The 17,924-nt window shown below is 38.6% G+C and overlaps 1 protein-coding gene across 1 annotated transcript; it reads right to left on the bottom strand.

Moving 5' to 3' along the window:
* Positions 1-2,478: 2,478 nt before the first annotated feature.
* On the bottom strand, positions 2,479-15,939 carry parn (poly(A)-specific ribonuclease (deadenylation nuclease)). Its single transcript, XM_028463700.1, has 26 exons — positions 15,856-15,939; positions 15,571-15,648; positions 15,409-15,488; positions 15,256-15,323; positions 10,970-11,051; positions 10,733-10,793; positions 10,304-10,472; positions 9,766-9,828; positions 9,655-9,693; positions 9,515-9,557; positions 9,352-9,432; positions 9,179-9,235; positions 8,969-9,046; positions 8,845-8,888; positions 8,728-8,770; positions 7,768-7,843; positions 7,575-7,685; positions 7,195-7,264; positions 7,061-7,116; positions 6,647-6,733; positions 6,482-6,556; positions 6,238-6,415; positions 6,057-6,166; positions 3,689-3,749; positions 3,444-3,622; positions 2,479-3,201 (listed from the first exon to the last, which is right to left on the bottom strand). Exons 1-26 carry the CDS (start codon positions 15,872-15,874, stop codon positions 3,158-3,160), a joined length of 2,052 nt encoding a protein of 683 aa, XP_028319501.1. The 5' UTR covers positions 15,875-15,939; the 3' UTR covers positions 2,479-3,157.
* Between the last annotated feature and the right edge of the window lie 1,985 nt (positions 15,940-17,924).

Below are 17,924 nucleotides of genomic sequence, written 5' to 3'. Positions count from 1 at the left end.
TATGGTCCGCAGAGAGCTTCCAAAGCATCAGAGGGATCTCATTTTTCAAAGATATCAGTCAGGTGAAGGGTACAAAATAATTTCCAAGAAATTAAATATAGCATGGTACACAGTGAAGACTGTCATCATCAAGTGGAGAAAATATGGCACAGCAGTGACTTTACCAAGAACAGGACGTCCGTCCAAAATTGACAAGACGAGAAGAAAACTGGACAGGGAGGCTGCCAAGAGGTCGACAGCAACATTGAAGGAGCTACAGGAATTTCTGGCAAGTACTGACTGTGTAGTACATGTGACAACAATCTCCAGTCTTCTTTATATGTCTGGGCTATGGGGTAGGGTGGCAAAACAAAAGCCTTATCTTACGAAGAAAAACATGCAAGCCCGGCTTGTTTTGCAAAAACACATTTGAAGTCTCCCAAACACATGTGGGAAAATGTGTTATGGTCCAATGAAACCAAGGTTAAACTTTTTGGCCATAATTCCAAAAGGTATATTAGGTGCAAAAACAACACTGCTCATCACCAAAAGAACACAATACCTACAGTGAAGCATGGTGGCGGCAGCATCATGCTTTGAGGCTGTTTTTCTTCAGCTGAAACTGGGGCCTTAGTCAGGGTGGAGGGAATTATGAACAGTTCCAAATACCAGGCAGTGTTGGCAGAAAACCTTCAGACTTCTGTTAGAAAGATGAAGAGGAACTCCATCTTTCAACACGACAATGACACTAAGCACACAGCCAAATCAACAAAAGAATGGCTTCACCAGAATAAGATTGAGGTTATAGAATGGCCCAGCCGTAGTCCAGACCTAAATCCAACTGAACATCTGTGGGGTGATCTGAAGAGGGCTGCGCACAGGAGATGCCTTCGTAACCTGTCAGGATTGGAGCGGTTTTGTAAAGAAGAATGGGCAAATATTGCTCATCAAGATGTGCCACACTGATAAATTCTTATCCAAAAAGACTCAGTACTGTAATAAAAGCCAAAGGTGCTGCAATAAAGTATAAGTATAAGGGTGTGTATGTTTATGCATCCAGGTTATCTTAAGTTTTTATTTTTTCCCCTTTAAAAGTTTCAGTTTGTTTTTCAATTGCATTGGACAGGTTATAGGTCACATTAAAGGTGGAAAAAAGTGTGAAATTATTTATTTTGGTGTCATTTTTATACATCGCAAAAACCTGGCATTTGAAAAGGGGTGTGTAAACTTTATATCCACTGTAGATGGGGAGCGCTCATTCTTGGAGTAGAACCACTTTGTTGAATGGTTGCTTCAACATTCGCCAAGCTTCTTTGGCAAATCTTACATTAGTGGTTTTACTGATTTATTTTTCTTACAAATATGCTCCTGGTGTCTTACACCACCATGCTGGATAGGCCACAAGACACACGTTATTAATTCCGGGGTCAGTTCATGGTTCCCAGATCTCCAATCTGCACTGCAGCATAAACAGCTGGATATGACAATACATATCTTAATCATGTCCCTAAACTTAATTTTATGACAGCCTACTGAGAACATTCTGCTCCAAAAATCTATGTTGTAATAAATTGAAACTGACTGATCAGACTACATTCTGCTTATTACACAATGAATTTCTATTGTTGAATACATCAATAGTAGGAAATTTTCTGCCAGCATATTTTCCTGGCTTTTGCTGTAACAGTGTTGCTTTTGGCTTTGACTGTGTCTGTTACTCCATAGTAACGTATGGCGCTCTTCAGTTTCACTATCTTTGTGATTGGCCAGACACTGCAAACATCCACTTTCATGTAAGCACAGTTTACAACACACTGCTTCTGATTATATTCTCTGGAATATATTACGAATTAATAACCAGCTTTGTAGTACAGCTGATCTGATATCTGGTTAGGTTAAACCGGGTAACAGAGAAATCCCAGATATACTCATCCAGCAGGTCAATTACCCAAAAGTGCTCCAGTTCATACAGGCAAAGAAAAAAAAAAGAAGCTTGTCTGATAAGTGTGGATTTGTGCTACAAAAAAAAAAATAAAAATCTATCAATAAAGCAAGGAATCCCTGGCTGTCCTGTGTGTTCCTCATATCTCTGCAGATCAGGATCAGACTGCCATGAGACTTTCAACGTGACTGCTGCTTGGTTCAAGGGTGGGCAACGTTGGATTTGTTTGGACTGCAATGATACCGTTAATAAATAAAAGAATAAAAAATTGTCCCCCGGGGCAGAGCCAATCACTGGAGAGCTGGGACTACTCATGTAGTGAGACTGTGATCACCTTTGCAAACTACATGGTGTCTGATTATTGAATATACACCTTTTATTTAACTTCAGAAGCCATTCCTTATATAAGTAAATGATACCATCCTGTACTAGAGTCAATCTAATAAAATAGTGTAATTTGTTTGGTTTCTGTAGTGTGATGAAATAATTACTTCGGTATTAAATGTAAACCCGTTCTGTGTTCTGGTGTAGTTGCTGGGAAAATAAATAAGAAACTCTTTAATAAGAAACAGTCTTTAATTTTATTCCCTCTTTTTGGGAAATATTTAAGATTTTTCAGATTTAAGTTACGCAAGAAGTACTCATCTTAACGTTTACATAATTTTCATTATAACACTGTTGCATGTTGACAATTACAAAAAAACAAACAAGAAACATTTCCTTACAAAAACAAGCACCTCTGCTGAAAGATCAAAATGACACCATTAATAAATATCACATCAATGATTTACATAAATCAGATAAAATTTACGTTGGTATGATGAAACCATTTTTAAAATGTGGAACATTTCACAAATGCAATAAAATATGTAACTCCACATTGCAAACAACAGGACCTGTTGAGTGGTGCTTTTTGATGGCACAAAAAAAAAAAAACGTTCCTCTCCTGTACCAATTTACACACAAGATGGATTGACACTGATTTAATAAAAATGTACAAGGAGCCGTGGGTGGTTCATGTTTACTCTGCACCAAATATAATAGCTGTTATGGCTCGTGGTATTTCAATACTCCACTAAAGTAGCCTCTCTGTTGGCTGTGGACATGGCACCAAGAGCTGTTGAAATTAGTTCAAGGATTGAAAATCCAGCAGTGTTGGAATTAAACAAGAGTCCAAAGTGCGGAGGAACTAGCAGAAGCCCAGAATAATAGAGGCTTCTTTCCTCTTACCTCATGCTACCAGACCTCTGGGACCTCAAACAGAGAGGTTGTAGATTCACCTGTGTGGGGGGGAGAAAAACAAAACATACTTTAAAAATGTCAATTTTCAAACAAAAAGCCACTCATTTTGAAACTAGATGGTAATGAGCCAATAGGTGAGGACAAGATTACTTATTTTTAGTTTTTATGTTTGCAAGGCAAACCTGATCTGTACCAAGAGTAGCATTACTTTGAGACACATAAGGCAACAACATTAAAACCACAAAATAGCTGGAAAGCGTTGCACTCAAGAGGAACACACCTTGGTTTTTCTTTTTCTTGGTTTTTTGACCTTTCCTAATGGGGCCTGTTGAGGCTTGCTGCCAGGCGACTGTCCCCACATCATGTCCTGCTGGACTTGAGCCTTCTGGACTGTTCTTCCCGTCCCCACCATCATCATCTTCAGGAACGGGACTTGACCCAGCTGAATCTGAGGCACCTCTACAGATCAAATGTACAATCCATAAACAATCACTGCTTTTTTAAATAAAAAGTAAACCAACTCACCCCATCTTTAGCCATCCCTCTGAGGTTTTGCTCTCAACAGCATCAGCTTGTGCACTAATTTCTAAGGGGGAAATGGAACAGAAAATAAGAGGGGAAAAAAGCATGGCAAATCATTAAGAGCCATCATAGAAATATCAAAACAGGTCTTGTCTACAACTTGGATTATCCCATTCAAATACTTTTTTCTTTAAAGGACGAACTTAGTTTAACACTCATTGCTACGGTGGCCGGGAAGTGTCAGGTGAATACATTTACAGAAACGAACACAAATGCAAACAGGTCACAACACGAATGTAAACCGGCCACAACGGAAGTGTTTCCGACAGACCGGTATTACAGACGGACGGGTATTATCAAATGATAGCCCTCCAATTTTAATCACACCTCAACATGCCACCCCCCGGGAGGGTGTATCTTCACTTACACCCTCCGGCCTATTACACCACATACACATATATCCACAGAGGCAGGATGGGGAGCACCGCTCCCCTCCATCCCCCTTCTTTTAATTACACCCCATACATTCACTAAACACACACTCACAGGGGATAGGGAAGTGCCTCTCCATTGGGGAATGGAGAGGCACCATAACAGGGTGGTGGGTTGGCTCACATATTTGGGCCTCTCCGGTGGGGGCCTGGCCCCTCTGTTGGTGGCTGGGACACTGCATAGAGTAAAAATACATCAGGATAGTGCGGTCGGGCGTGGCGGTGGGTCCCGGGGTGCTTTGCTGGGGTCTCTCCTTGCGGGGTCTTTCCGGGCGGTGGCGGCCTGGTGGGGCGCGGGGGTGCTTCCTCCCCTTGGGTGTGGCTTGGTGCTTGTTTCGTCTCCTGGTGGCCTTGGGGGCGGGCCCCGCGGTGTGCGGACCCGGGGCGGCCTGCCTCGCCGGTTTGGGGGGTGGGTGTGCTGGTGTCCTCGCCAGGGTTGGGGCGGGGTTGCTTGGCGCCTCGGAACAATGCTGTTTACTGGGGGGCGGCGCTAGCTGTTCCGGTGGTGGAGGTTGCTGACGGCCGCCTGGTGGGTCTGTCCTGCCATCTGTGGACTGGTGGGTGGGTCCAGGGCATCTTTGGCTGGGGGCTGCTGTTCCGCACTTGATGTGTGCCATTGGGGTGCCTCCGTCCCCGCGGTGGGGATCACCGGTTGCTCGCTATGGCCATTTTGCATTCGTGTTGCGACCTTTTTGCATTTGCGTTCATTTCTTTAAATGCATTCACCTGACACTTCCCGGCCACCGGGTTTCCACAATGGAAGTGTTTCCAACGGACCGGTATTACAGACGGACACGTTTCTGGCGGATGTTTTTAACCCACCAGAACAGAGAAGAACAAGAAGAAGACATCGAAACGCGTATGAAAGTAAGTGAAAGTTGATGAGGATACTCTTATATTTTTCATATCAGGCTATCATATCATAATACCCGTCCGTCTGTAATATCGGTTCGTCGGAAACACTTCCGTTACGGCCATTTTGCATTCGTGTTGCGACCTTTTTACATTTGCGTTCATTTCTTTAAATGCATTCACCTGACACTTCCCGGCCACCGGGTTTCCACAATGGAAGTGTTTCCAACGGACCGGTATTACAGACGGACACGTTTCTGGCGGATGTTTTTAACCCACCAGAACAGAGAAGAACAAGAAGAAGACATCGAAACGCGTATGAAAGTAAGTGAAAGTTGATGAGGATACTCTTATATTTTTCATATCAGGCTATCATATCATAATACCCGTCCGTCTGCAACATCGGTCCGTCGGAAACACTTCCGTTGTGGCCGGTTTGCATTCGTGTTGTGACCTGTTTGCATTTACAGAAACGAACACAAATGCATTCACCTGACATTTCCCAGCCACCGTACATTGCTCACTTCAAAACCTTTCACATATTGCCAAAAATTTTACAGATTTTTACAAAAAGGCTGAGATTTCTATTGATCATGAAATTAGATAATTTTGTTAAAACAGGGAGATCCCTCTAGAAAAGGTTTGATCACCCATAAACTAAATTGATATAACTACTTATTTCAAGATCGAATTTTTCTTGAGACTTTAAGTGAACCTATCCACGTGCATGTTTGAGTAAAGTTATTAATGTATTCAAATTAAATGGCATTTTTATTATTGTGCTCTCCTTGGAATGTGTCCGGTCGAGCCTTTTTAAATATGTTGTTGCAGCACTTTATTTAGACAGTTGCTAATGAACCTCTGCACAAACACCTACATGGACTAAGCCTACAGCAGGATTTTCCTTCTGCCCAGTTTTATTCACAATAATATAAATGTCTAATGCAGTGATGCTGCAGTCAGAACAACTGAGGGGCACGTTAATGCACTGTTGCATAAAGGCACTTATGTATTGGTGGAATGCATACCATCTGTTTTGATCTTCTTGCTTCCTTCACTGTTCGGGTATGAGTAGTGACTCCATCCCTTATCCGTGTCCAAGTCTCCTTGAGCTGGGCTGATAGCTCGCTTCCTGGTCCTTAGAGAAAGAGGGGTTGGAAGTATTTTTAAACCAGTAGAAGTATGAAATAGAAGGTGACCGTGTTGTACCTGAGATATCCAAACCCCACGGAAGTATTGGAAGAGCTGTAATGAGGTTTAACCCAGCTGTCCTCTCCCCAGGATTTGACCGTTTGGCTGAGCTTCTCTTTTTCCTGTTGCTTTCCTTGAACATATTCTGCATACGTTTGAATCTTGTAGCTCTCTGCGTAGCGGCTGGTATTCATAGCTTGTTAAGGAAAGATAATTATAGCAGACTCTCATTTATATATCCTGATCTGTGTGCGTGATTCACCTATCTGCACTTGGTCAGTCTGACTCAGAGACACAAAGGCTGATGTGTCGTCTATCCAGGAGACGTGGATGTTTCCTAAGACAGTTAAAATAGAAGAGATCTTTATAGATATATAGTTAGTAATATTGAAACAACACAGACTCAAGATGTGAGATCATGTCTTACCAAAGGCACTAAAGAGTTGGTAGAGGTCACTAGTCTTCCATTCTTTTGGGAAGGTGACATAAAGGACATGGTCACGTTTGGGCTGTACTGTAAAAAGGAGTAATAAGAAGCTGCATGACCAGTTTTTATATTCATTGTGAATATGTGAAACTTCAATCATGATTTTAGAGGAAAATCAAATTGAAGAATCTTGTGCAACATAATCTTTAGGGGTGTCCCGATCTGATATCAATATCAGCCCGATATTAGCCTGAAAACGAATATCGGATTTAAAAAAAAAAAAATGTATGTATGATTCAAACTGCTATCAGATCAATATTGGCATCATATCGGAAATTAAAAAGTTGTATCGGGACATCCCTAATAATCTTTAGCCACATACTGTATAACTGAGGAAAACATCTTTTTACTTACAATCTGGTCCTGTGATGTTAAGGTAAGGTATATCTATGATCCTCATCAGGAAAAGCCTCAATAGAAAAACAAATGCATGATTACTTCATCATGTAGTTTAGTAAACAAGATAGTATTTCGGTAATTTTGCTCACTTGTTGAAGAAAGGCTCTATGAGCTTGGAGCGTGCTGGGATGTGAGATTTTGGTGGAGTCAAGAAAGAACCTTTTCAGAATCAAAGCAGGGATGTTAGGGTATTTAAAAAAAAAAAAAAACAGATGTATTCTAAAGAAAAATGTTATAAAAACATATTACTAGAAAAATAGTGCACAGGGCAACTTTTCATTACACACCACACAATTTGCTTTTCTCACTTAGAAGTTTCTAATTAGTGCCGCACATAAGTACAGATAATTTAGTAATTATTAAATCATACGCAATGCCAAAGATTACTTTTAAATCACCTTATCAGTTCTTGTTGTGAGAAACCTAAATTACCCAATAAGTAAACAGGACCAATGTGATTGTGTTTTACCCAAGTAGTTGGCCATTGAAATGAAGCATAGTCCGGTGATGTAGGCATCATACCCAGCCTCATGGAGTTGTTCCTGTGCAGTATCATAACTAGGGAACCCTTCAGCTGTTTCTGTAAGACCATACCAGGAGCAGAGAAAATGTTTAGATATTAAGAGGAAACATTGAGACCCCAGACTTTTCCATTCACTCACCAACTTGTGGCGACTTAAAGGGCGTCTCCTTCGACTGTTTTTCCAGCTCTGCTAGAGAAGTGTTTGTGATCAGGTCCTGAAACACAAAAGGTAAAGAAGTTAGCAGTAAATGTACAACAATCTGCCATCATATCAAGTAGCACTGATGACCTTCAGAAGGCAAGGCAAGGCAAATTTATTTATATAGCGCATTTCATACTCAAGGCAACTCAATGTGCTTTACATGATAAAACATTCAATTGTTTAAAATCAATAAGAACATTTAAATCAATAAGAACATTTAAAATCATCAGTAAAATCAATTACATCAACATGACAAAAAATCTCTCTCTCAATCATATGCAGTAGAGAAAAAAAGTGCCTTTAACTTTGATTTAAAAATGTTCACATTAGATACTGAGAACTTTAAAGGAATGTTTGAACTTTTGTAGCAACATTTATTTTAAAACAGGAATGCTTCACCCAATTTAGGCCCTGGGGGGGAATAATTAAAAATTTAAAAAATCTTGTTTGGCACATAAAATTACATTTATCCTCAGATACACATCCTAAATAGGTTGTTACAATTCAGGACAGATAGCTGAAAAGCCAATAGGTCACAGCTCCAACCTCCTGTAAATAGTTTCTGATATCACAACTGAGTGGAGTCAGGCTGATGCTAATAAATAAGAAAAAGCCATGGAAATTCCGTAAAATCCTAACCAAATTTGATTAAAACTGTAAGGCTTCATGAGCAGGGTTTTTGTACTATTTGTTTTCCATTTGCCTTGTTTCATTTCTTTTCTTTTTTTTAAATTACTATTATGGTGCGTTATTTTTTTCATTGTGAGAGGCAGTATACTGCTGATGTGTTCATGATCAAAACAAAACAAAATAAAACAAAACACACAAACACCAAAAAACAGTAACTTTTAAGAAAGAACAAATGATTATATTCCATCTCTAGCAGTAATTACCAACCTTAAAAGGCTGAGTGGAAGCCATCAACTTTGTGTCCAGGAGTCTGAAAATTACAAGTTTATTTAAAAGAGTTTTTGAAGATGTTATTAAATTCAATGTTATTCAAAATTAGCATACCTTGGAAAAACACACATTGTAACCTCCTTAAAGTCTTGAAGATCCTAGTGAGAAAAAGAGAAGTAAATTAAACAGATCACCACATGATGTCTACATTTTGCAGACAGAAAACCACAGCCTGTACCTCTGGCAGAGGGCAGTAGAACTGATGGATGGAGTGCATCACGTCCAAAAGCATATTGTGCCCAACAACAAGTTTACTCTAAAATGTCAGATATAAAAGGACAAGTCAGCTTCAGCGAGAAATTAAAAAAAAAATGCATGTGCAAACTCCAGCAGTATGTCGAACACACAACCGTACAATTAGCTCGAACAAAAAGAGTGGATTGTTTACAGATTTGGAGATTGCGTGGATGACCCTGGAGAAGCCGACGGCATCATTAAGCTCCTCCTGATAGAACATTTTACAAAATTGGACTTCAGATTGTTGCCTTTTGTTATATTAAAAAAACATTTGAAACATGGACATTGAATTTCTGGTTGATTAGGGTGAGAATCCTCACTCACCTGTTGTCTCTCCAGTTTTTGCTGCTCCCTTCTTTTCCTCTCCTCATCATCTACTTTACTGACCTGGATGAATCTTTCTTTCTAAACAGAAATTAAAATGGCATCCCTAATTTATCTCAAAAAATAAAAATGAAGTTAACAAGAAATGCATAAAATGCTTTGCCTTTTCAGTCTCCACTGTCTCCACATGAATACCCTTGGGGAACCTGGAAAATATAGTTTTTTTTAATTTAAGTTCAAAAAGAAAAAGTGAGTATTAGCAAACAAAACAAGGAACAATACAGAGGGTTAAGAGGTACTCACATTCGATTTAGTGTCTGGTAAATCAGCTTTCTCTGAAAGCTAAAAAAAAAACGAAAACCATTTAAATGGTGAAATTATGATATAAAAAAAACGATATGAACGATTAATTACCCAGTGCATGGCTCTAAGTCCAAAGTCTTCTCAGAGTCATTTAAGAGGGCTCCAACCTTCTCTCTGCAGAAAAGCAAAAGACCCATGATCTAGAAGATGGAAGCCTTGAGGGACAGTATAAAACTTTACATGAAATTGTGTACATAAGGCTGACATTATGCTGTCATTATCATGAATAGGATGTCATGATGGCTATCATTCAAGTGTCATTTGCTAAATTATGACACCTTTGAAGCTATGTTGGCATTTTTTGGGTTAGGTGGAGGGATCTAGTGGGGTTATGTACGGTAATGAAGAGTTAGGGCTACAAACAACACTTAATGACACCTTATTCATGCTAATAACAGGTGTAATTTCATAATGACAGCGTAATGTCAGCCGTATGTATGAAACTTCAAGTAAAATGTTACCGTTTGTGGTTATTACAAAGTCATCATAGCTTCCTGACTGACTCCTCGGGAAGAAAATGAATCTATACCTTCTAGCAGACATAGTCTACTGCCAACCTTTGTCAATGCCCACAGTTACCCAGCCTTACATCACTTTGTTGATGAAATCCTTATGTTCGTCAGGTACATGTGCAGGGCCTTTGGAGGCAGATGGGGAGATGTATGATGGCGTCCCAACACCATTAGCAAGTTGATTTCTTCTCTCCTCTGTCTGCTCTCTCAGCTGCGTTTCCTCCTCTTGGTTCAGGTATGGGATTCCTTTAAATAAAGCAGAACGAGTATCGGTTGATCAGCAGTGTCCACAACTTACCAAAATTAGAAAATTTTACATTAACCAAGTTGTTAGACAAACATGTTCATTATAAGAAAAGTTGTTTTCATACATTTGGAAAACCCGATGCACGAAACTTGGAAATGGAGCAGCTCGGGTTATGACAAAGGTGTAGGGCCATAATAATCATACAGAAACCACATTATATACAACATTTTTAACAGGTGCATACTATTCCTACACCCACCGTGACAGAACACCTTGTTGAAGTCAAAACCCTGACTCGCCAGGAAGTCAATGCTGGAACTCTGAAAACAAAGGTTATTCTTTTTAAAATCTTGTACCTTTGATTGGACACTTTGTAAAAAAAAAATACAATAAATTTAAAAAAAAACATTTATTAAGGAAGATAAGTTTTTTATTTTTATTTTTTTTAAAGCTTCACAAAAAGAATCAAGACCCTTTATTAATCAGACCAACTTACTTGACAGATAAACTTTTTGTCAGGGGATGTCCGACTGAAGGGTTTGGGAAATATATAAAAGTTAAAAGGCTTGATGATATACCTGCAGATGGAAGACAAGAGCAATGTAAGGTCAGTTATTTATTTAATTAAACTTAGACAATAGGTAAGTGATGATGCCGAAACAATAGCATCAAAATTGTAGGGTGCAAACAATGTCTCAGAGAAGGGTTGACTTCTTAAGTTAAGGATATTTGTGGTTTAATTTGTAAACATAAGGTACATATTGTACCGTATTACAACATATTGATTGTTAGTTTGTGTTCCAAAGCTGCAGTAGATGCAGCATGTAAATTCAATGTGTGAAGTTAGATGTTTAAAGCTGAAAAGACACTACACTTTTTTTTTTTTTTACTCTTCACTCACAGTGGGAGGAAGTCTGTGCTGTCTAGCTGAATAAGCAATAGCAATGTGACTTGTTAGAAGAGCTAGTCAGCACAAAATCTCTTGATGTGTGTGCGACAGCTTAAGACTCGATTATACAAGTGTGTGATGGAAACAGACCGAAACTACCTTCACAGCATTTCAGGAAGAGTTGAAATTTTGACAAAAATAGGTATGATTACTGATCCTTCTAAAAGCCAACGAAAGAGTAGGACAATGAGAAGCTATTCAGACTATAATATATTATCTTTACTTTAGGTATCTACTTATAGAACAGGGCATGTTTTGTATGCATTTGTTCTGCATACAGCAAATTGAGTGGACTCACAGTCAGCCTCCCAAGCAGCTCACAGGGCACGTAAACTTGGTGAATGGGGTTTACTCTTTAGTTAGAAGTAAGAGAGGCTGCACAGTTTTGCAGACAATAAAATTATCATATGGTTATAAAGAATTAAAGGAGACATATACCATTTTTGTCACCTTTTAAAACAGTTCCCTGTGGTCTCAATGACATCTGTGCTGGGGTTTGGGCAAAACATAACATGAATCAAGCAACAGAAGAGGTCTAATACCCTGTATAAAACAGCTGTTTGTGAGCTCTGCATTTTGGGGGGGTGTCCCTGGAGTACACTTCCTCAGCTTACTGGGGCAGAGTTAAAGTGGTTAACTTCTTGAATAAGCCTACATTCTGGGTGAACTCATCCTTGAGTAACTCCGCAAGTTGATCATTTAAACTGTAAAAGCGGCACTGTTTATGATAAGTGCTGTAAACGTATGGCCAGAGAAGTGATCAGCCCTCTCTCTCCCCTGTCACCAGTGGAGTGTAGCTTGTGACGTCACAAACTCCGAAAATTTGAAACAGAGCAATTTTCTCTGTGTTGTAAGACTTACACAGACCACAAACAAAAGACTGGATGGATTTATTTCACATTTTGTGTGCCGGTGGAAACTCAAGTTACCTTGTGTTTAAAAAAAAAAAACTGCAAAATTGGATTTTTCATATTACGTCCCCTTTAAGGGGGAAAAAAATTGCACTTTCTGTTTCAAGAAAAAGGATCAACATATCCTGACGGCAAGCCAGACCTCTCTCTCTCTGTACCACTACTAAGATAGTCGATAAACCACAAAAAATATCAACACTGCTTGATGTTATAATACTATCTATTCCCTTGAGAAAACACCATAAAAAAAATTACATATAATTATTCATGGACTATTGTCCCCTCCAAGCAGCCAGTTTACCTATAAAGAGACAAGCCAAACCAAGGTGCAACAAGGAGACTCCATTGGTCCTCAATGAAAATACGTTCACACAATCCTCATTTTTAGAAATCAATAAATAACATTTTCAATCAATAGGTTTTGTCTGAGGGAGGAGTCGGCACACTTTTTATCTGCAGCTTAGAGTGTGATTATTGTATGAACATATGACTGAAAGAGAGTTGGCTTAGCAACTACTTCTCGACTATATAAAGTCAGATTTTTGGAAAAGGAAGCCCTACCTTTCCCTTATTTTAGTCTCAACATACATATTATAATACACTGACTGGCCAGATGCCAACATTTTGTTGGACCACCTTTAGCTATGATTACAGCACGCATTCACTGCAACATCGCTATTTATTTCTATCCAGAGTTGCATTTTCTTTTTTTTGTCAAGATTTTGTATTAATAAGAGATTCAGACCACTATGACCAGTCTTCTCTAGAACATCCTCCATATACTCAATGGGGTTCAGGTCTACACTCTGGTAGCCGATCGATGTGAGAAAATCATGTCTCATGCTCCCTGAACCAGTCTTAAATGGCAGTGTTGATTGATCGTAGTCCAACTTTTAACATTTTCGTATAAGTATTTTAATTGTACGTATTTAGTTGTAAAATGTCAGTGACTGCCCTTTAAAGATTGAACACCAGCTATTGCAATTGAATTTTGCTATTGGTTGAGACAGATGAAGCAACCATCGTGCGTCACTAACTCTCACTGTTCAGATAAATGTTAGGAAAAGGAATTCCTCCTATCACAGCCCTCAGTGAGCATTGATTGACAGCTCCAATGCAGAACTCCATTCTGCAACAGTGTTGTTTTTGACTCCATGATTCTATAAAGAGTTCATTCTGCGCTAATCAGAAGATTTATCAAGCTATGAGTGTATGAACAATGCAACAATTTTCAGTAATATATTGAACCATTAGGTACAGCATCCACGATTCAATACTGACTTGTAAACTGCAGTTGTTATAGTTAGGCACATTGTATTTCTCCCTTTTGCATGTGTGCCTGAGAGTCAGTGCACAGGGATTTTGAAAACCCTGCCACTTTTGTTAATAAACCAATCACAACGTGCTAAAGTTTGGCAAAGCTGGCTGACAACATTTAGTTTCAGCTACAGCTGCAAGGGAGTAAGCTTGCTTTAAAAAGATGGATTCACTTGGTGTTCACAAACACCAGAATCCATCTTGTGTTGTTCCCGCCTTGCCTTTCAGAACCGAACCACACCGATTAGAACTAATCATGAGACAGTGTCGTGGTTTAGGGCAGGATATCCGGGTGTGACAACGGCAGAAGAGCCAAAGCAAAACTGAACTTAACCACATCATCCATAACATAGTATTGGGGGATAAAACTATGCCTGCGGAAATTAAGAATTCTGAGGACTTCCGAAGCTTAGGGGAACAGTTGGTTTAAATGGCGGCTTAGATAAATATTATATTCATATGCTAATGAAACAACTTGTTTATATCAGTCATGCTGGTAGAGCAGTGATGTGCCATCAGGGTAGGCAAGGTAGGCAGTGCCTACCCAAGGGTGAATTGATATTTTGATTATTTGTTTTAATTATAATATAATTATAAATTATTTATTTTTCCATTTTCAATAGCCTACAGTACCTATAAGTTTGAAAGTGTCCGCATTTTGTGCGTTTCATAGCCCAAATTACTTAACAGCGCTATTTCCTGGAACAGCTGCAGTCTTTTTTTTCCACTACGCTGTAAGGCAGAGGGAGGCCACGCCCCCTCCCAAAGGCCCGTTGCCTCCATTCCCACGTTGCCTCCATTCCCATTGCGTGTTTACGCATGGGCAGTCAGGTCCCGAAGATGACAACTATTTACGTGTAAAGGCAGCAAAGAGAGCTGCCTTTGCGTGCTATACCTAAGTTCATGATACATTAGTGAATAGATGCCACGTGACCGCTGCTGCTACGTTCTCATGCTATTGAGCGGGATAACACTACAGTCAGGATGACAGCGCCAGAGATGATAGATTTACTTTTTTTTGAGGAAAAACGACAGCTTTTATAAAATGGGAGACCAACACCTGAGTTACCAGAGCTTCAGCAAAAATAATGTCAGAAAATGTTTCATACTTTCTACAGTGAATAATACAAAAGGAAGGATTGGCTTTGTGAATGCTCCTCACTGAGGCTGTTCTGAGTAGTCTTTTTCTCTGTGTTTCCAACACAAACAACCGATGTGCTGTCGTGTTATGAGAAATATCTTGTTGGGAGAGTATGGAGGCTATATGAAATAATTGTTTATGTTTCTTTAATGGTGTTTATGATGTTGATTTTTTAGATGGCTAAATGCTTGTTCATGTGGATCTTGTTGGGTTTTTTCTTTCTTATTATGAATTTTATATTTTGATAAGCGCATTGAGATGACTTTGTTGGAAATTGCTTTATACAAATAAAATTGATTTGAATTTAATTAACACTTGCCAGCAGAAACATATTAAATTGTCATTGGTGGTCTCGACTTGCAACGTGCCTACCCAACCCTAGTGGTCACGCACTTCACTGTGGTAGAGGTATATTACTCCTAGAGGCAGCGCATTGATTTGGTCATGAAGCTTATACCACTCACTTTGACTTTTTCTGGTCATACTTGAAGGTACACAACCCAAACTGGAACAAGAGAAAGTTCATGGAGTGCTGGGGGACAGAAAAATAGACTTTTAATAGAGATTTGGATGATTTTACCAAGAACTTGTACATTCATCAGTCTGTCTGAGAGCACCTTTTTCAGCTTTGTGTATCGTTCCTCCGGTGTGTCCAGCCCGTTGGTTAGTGCACTGACGTTAGGACCGTCACTTATCCCTGAAACACCGTATACACGTCAGAGAGGATGCCTGGGTTAGAATTTCAATATTTCACAGTGTTAACAGACTGATAGAGCTACCTGAAAACTCCCCATCGATGGCGAGGAAGTCAGCCTCCTCTATGGCGGAGTACACTGTGTTTAAACAATCTTTATAGTCTGCAAGGAGAAGAAAGCACTACAGTTCGGAAGGGGATGGAGACATGTATGCGAGCTACACACCGTGATAGCTAACTTGTTAGCTACCAAACACAACACTGATGAATCTCTGCTTTATGTTCCTGTGTGTATAAATGTATAATATCTAAAGACATATTGGACATATCGCCGTGGCGTATGAAATATGCTAACATTGTGATCACTTACTTCTGCGTGTTACCTCCATCCCGGCACAATGCTAACAGTGCTGACAGCTATTGCTAACTTCCGTCCGCTGGCTTTTAAGCGCTCCACTATTACTTCCGGAGTCGCGCTGCACACCAGTGTACGTAAACATAGAGCGGTGCGTCAACAGGGCGGCCATCTTGGACCGGTGCTACTGGCTCCTACAGTGCATTACATCTATAGAGGAATTATGTGCTTACACAATTAAAGTTGTCATAAATCGTTCAGTTCTCAAGCAGTTTTCACGGGGTTTGTTTGTAACAAACATCAGACATGATTGATCGATAGATAGATAGATAGATAGATAGATAGATAGATAGATAGATAGATAGATAGATAGATAGATAGATAGATAGATAGATAGATAGATAGATAACTAGCAGGGCCACTGGAAGTCATTTTGAACAGGGGGTGCTGTGAATGTTTTTTATTTTTTTTTAAAAAAAAATCGTTTATGAAAGTGATGGATGCAAATGGTTGTTCTTCTTTTGATGATTTTGATTTTATTAAAATTTATCCAACAACTTATTTTGTGCCCTAAAAAACAATTCCTAAATTGATTATTGCGTCTTCACAGAATCCAAAGCCCTTTTGGTTAGGAAAAAAAAACAAAACTATTTTAACTGATTTTAAAAATTTCTAAATGACCTAACTTTTAACTAACAAGTTTTTTTTTGAATGGGTTTGCTTTCATTTAAACCATTTATGCACCTATTATTATTCTTACAGTAATATAATCATTACCATAGGTTGAAATGTTCATCAACATGTCAGTTGTGATGCCAAACTTATGGGGTGCAAGTGTAAAACTGTAGTGTAAAAGTTGTAGCTAACACATTTTCATTATTTATCTCACTTTTCTCATATTTAGCACATTTTTCTACATTTAACACAACATTTACCCACATATATAGAGGTAAAAAAAAGCATTAAATCTAAATATTTAAATCTAAATCTAAATGGTGTATATCGCATCTAAATGCTAAACATTATATGTTAAATCTAAATGTTTAAATCCAAATCTAAATGTTAAATCTAGTGTACTGTGAAGTGCAGCTCGTACACCTGCCATGACCGCACGCTCGATCTCCGCCGCCGGGAGGGAAGCAGTCATACATATCACCCACGCAGGCATCGGTGAAGAGGTGGGTGGGGTCGGCTGTGTGTGTCTCTGCTTGTGTAGATATCTATCTATGTCTAAATATTAAATCTAAATCTAAATGTTTAAATCTAAATGTAAATATTATGTTAAATATAAATGTTTATATCCAAATCTAAATGTTATATATCATATCTAAATGCTTAATCTTATATCTAAATGTTAAATGTTAAATCTAGTGTACTGTGAAGTGCAGCTCGTACACCTGTCATGACCGCACGCTCAATCTCCGCCGCCAGGAGAGAACCAGCCATACATATCACCCAAGCAGGCATCGGTGAAGAGGTGGGTGGGAGTGGCTGTGTGTGTCTCTGCTTGTGTATTGGTTGAGGTTACAAGGAGCGGAGTCAATTAGAATATGTGCGATTTATGTGCGACATTTAGGTTCACCATTTAGATTTAGATTTAACATTTGGATTTAGATTTAAACATTTATATTTAGATTTAGATTTAACATTTAACATTTGGATTTAGATTTAGATTTAGATTTAAACATTTAGATTTAGATTTAACATTTAGATTTAGATTTAACATTTAGATTTAGATTTAACATTTAGATTTTAACATTTAGATATAAGATTAAGTATTTAGATATGATATATAACATTTAGATTTAACATATAATATTTAGATTTAAATTTTAAATTTAGATTTATATTAAATATTTAGATGAAGATTTAACATTTAGATATAACATATACCATTTAGATTTAGATTTAAATATTTAGATTTAATGCTTTTTTTTACCTCTATATATGTGGTTGAATGTTGTGTTAAATGTAGGAAAATGTGCTAAATATGAGAAAAGTGAGATAAATAATGAAAATGTGTTAGCTAAAACTTTTATACTAATTTTTTACACTTGGCATCCAATACAAACTCTGTTCTACTT

Source organism: Gouania willdenowi, chromosome 12, assembly GCF_900634775.1.
Source record: "Gouania willdenowi chromosome 12, fGouWil2.1, whole genome shotgun sequence".
Classification (NCBI taxonomy): domain Eukaryota; kingdom Metazoa; phylum Chordata; class Actinopteri; order Blenniiformes; family Gobiesocidae; genus Gouania; species Gouania willdenowi.
This window is presented reverse-complemented; position numbering and strand designations above follow the sequence as displayed.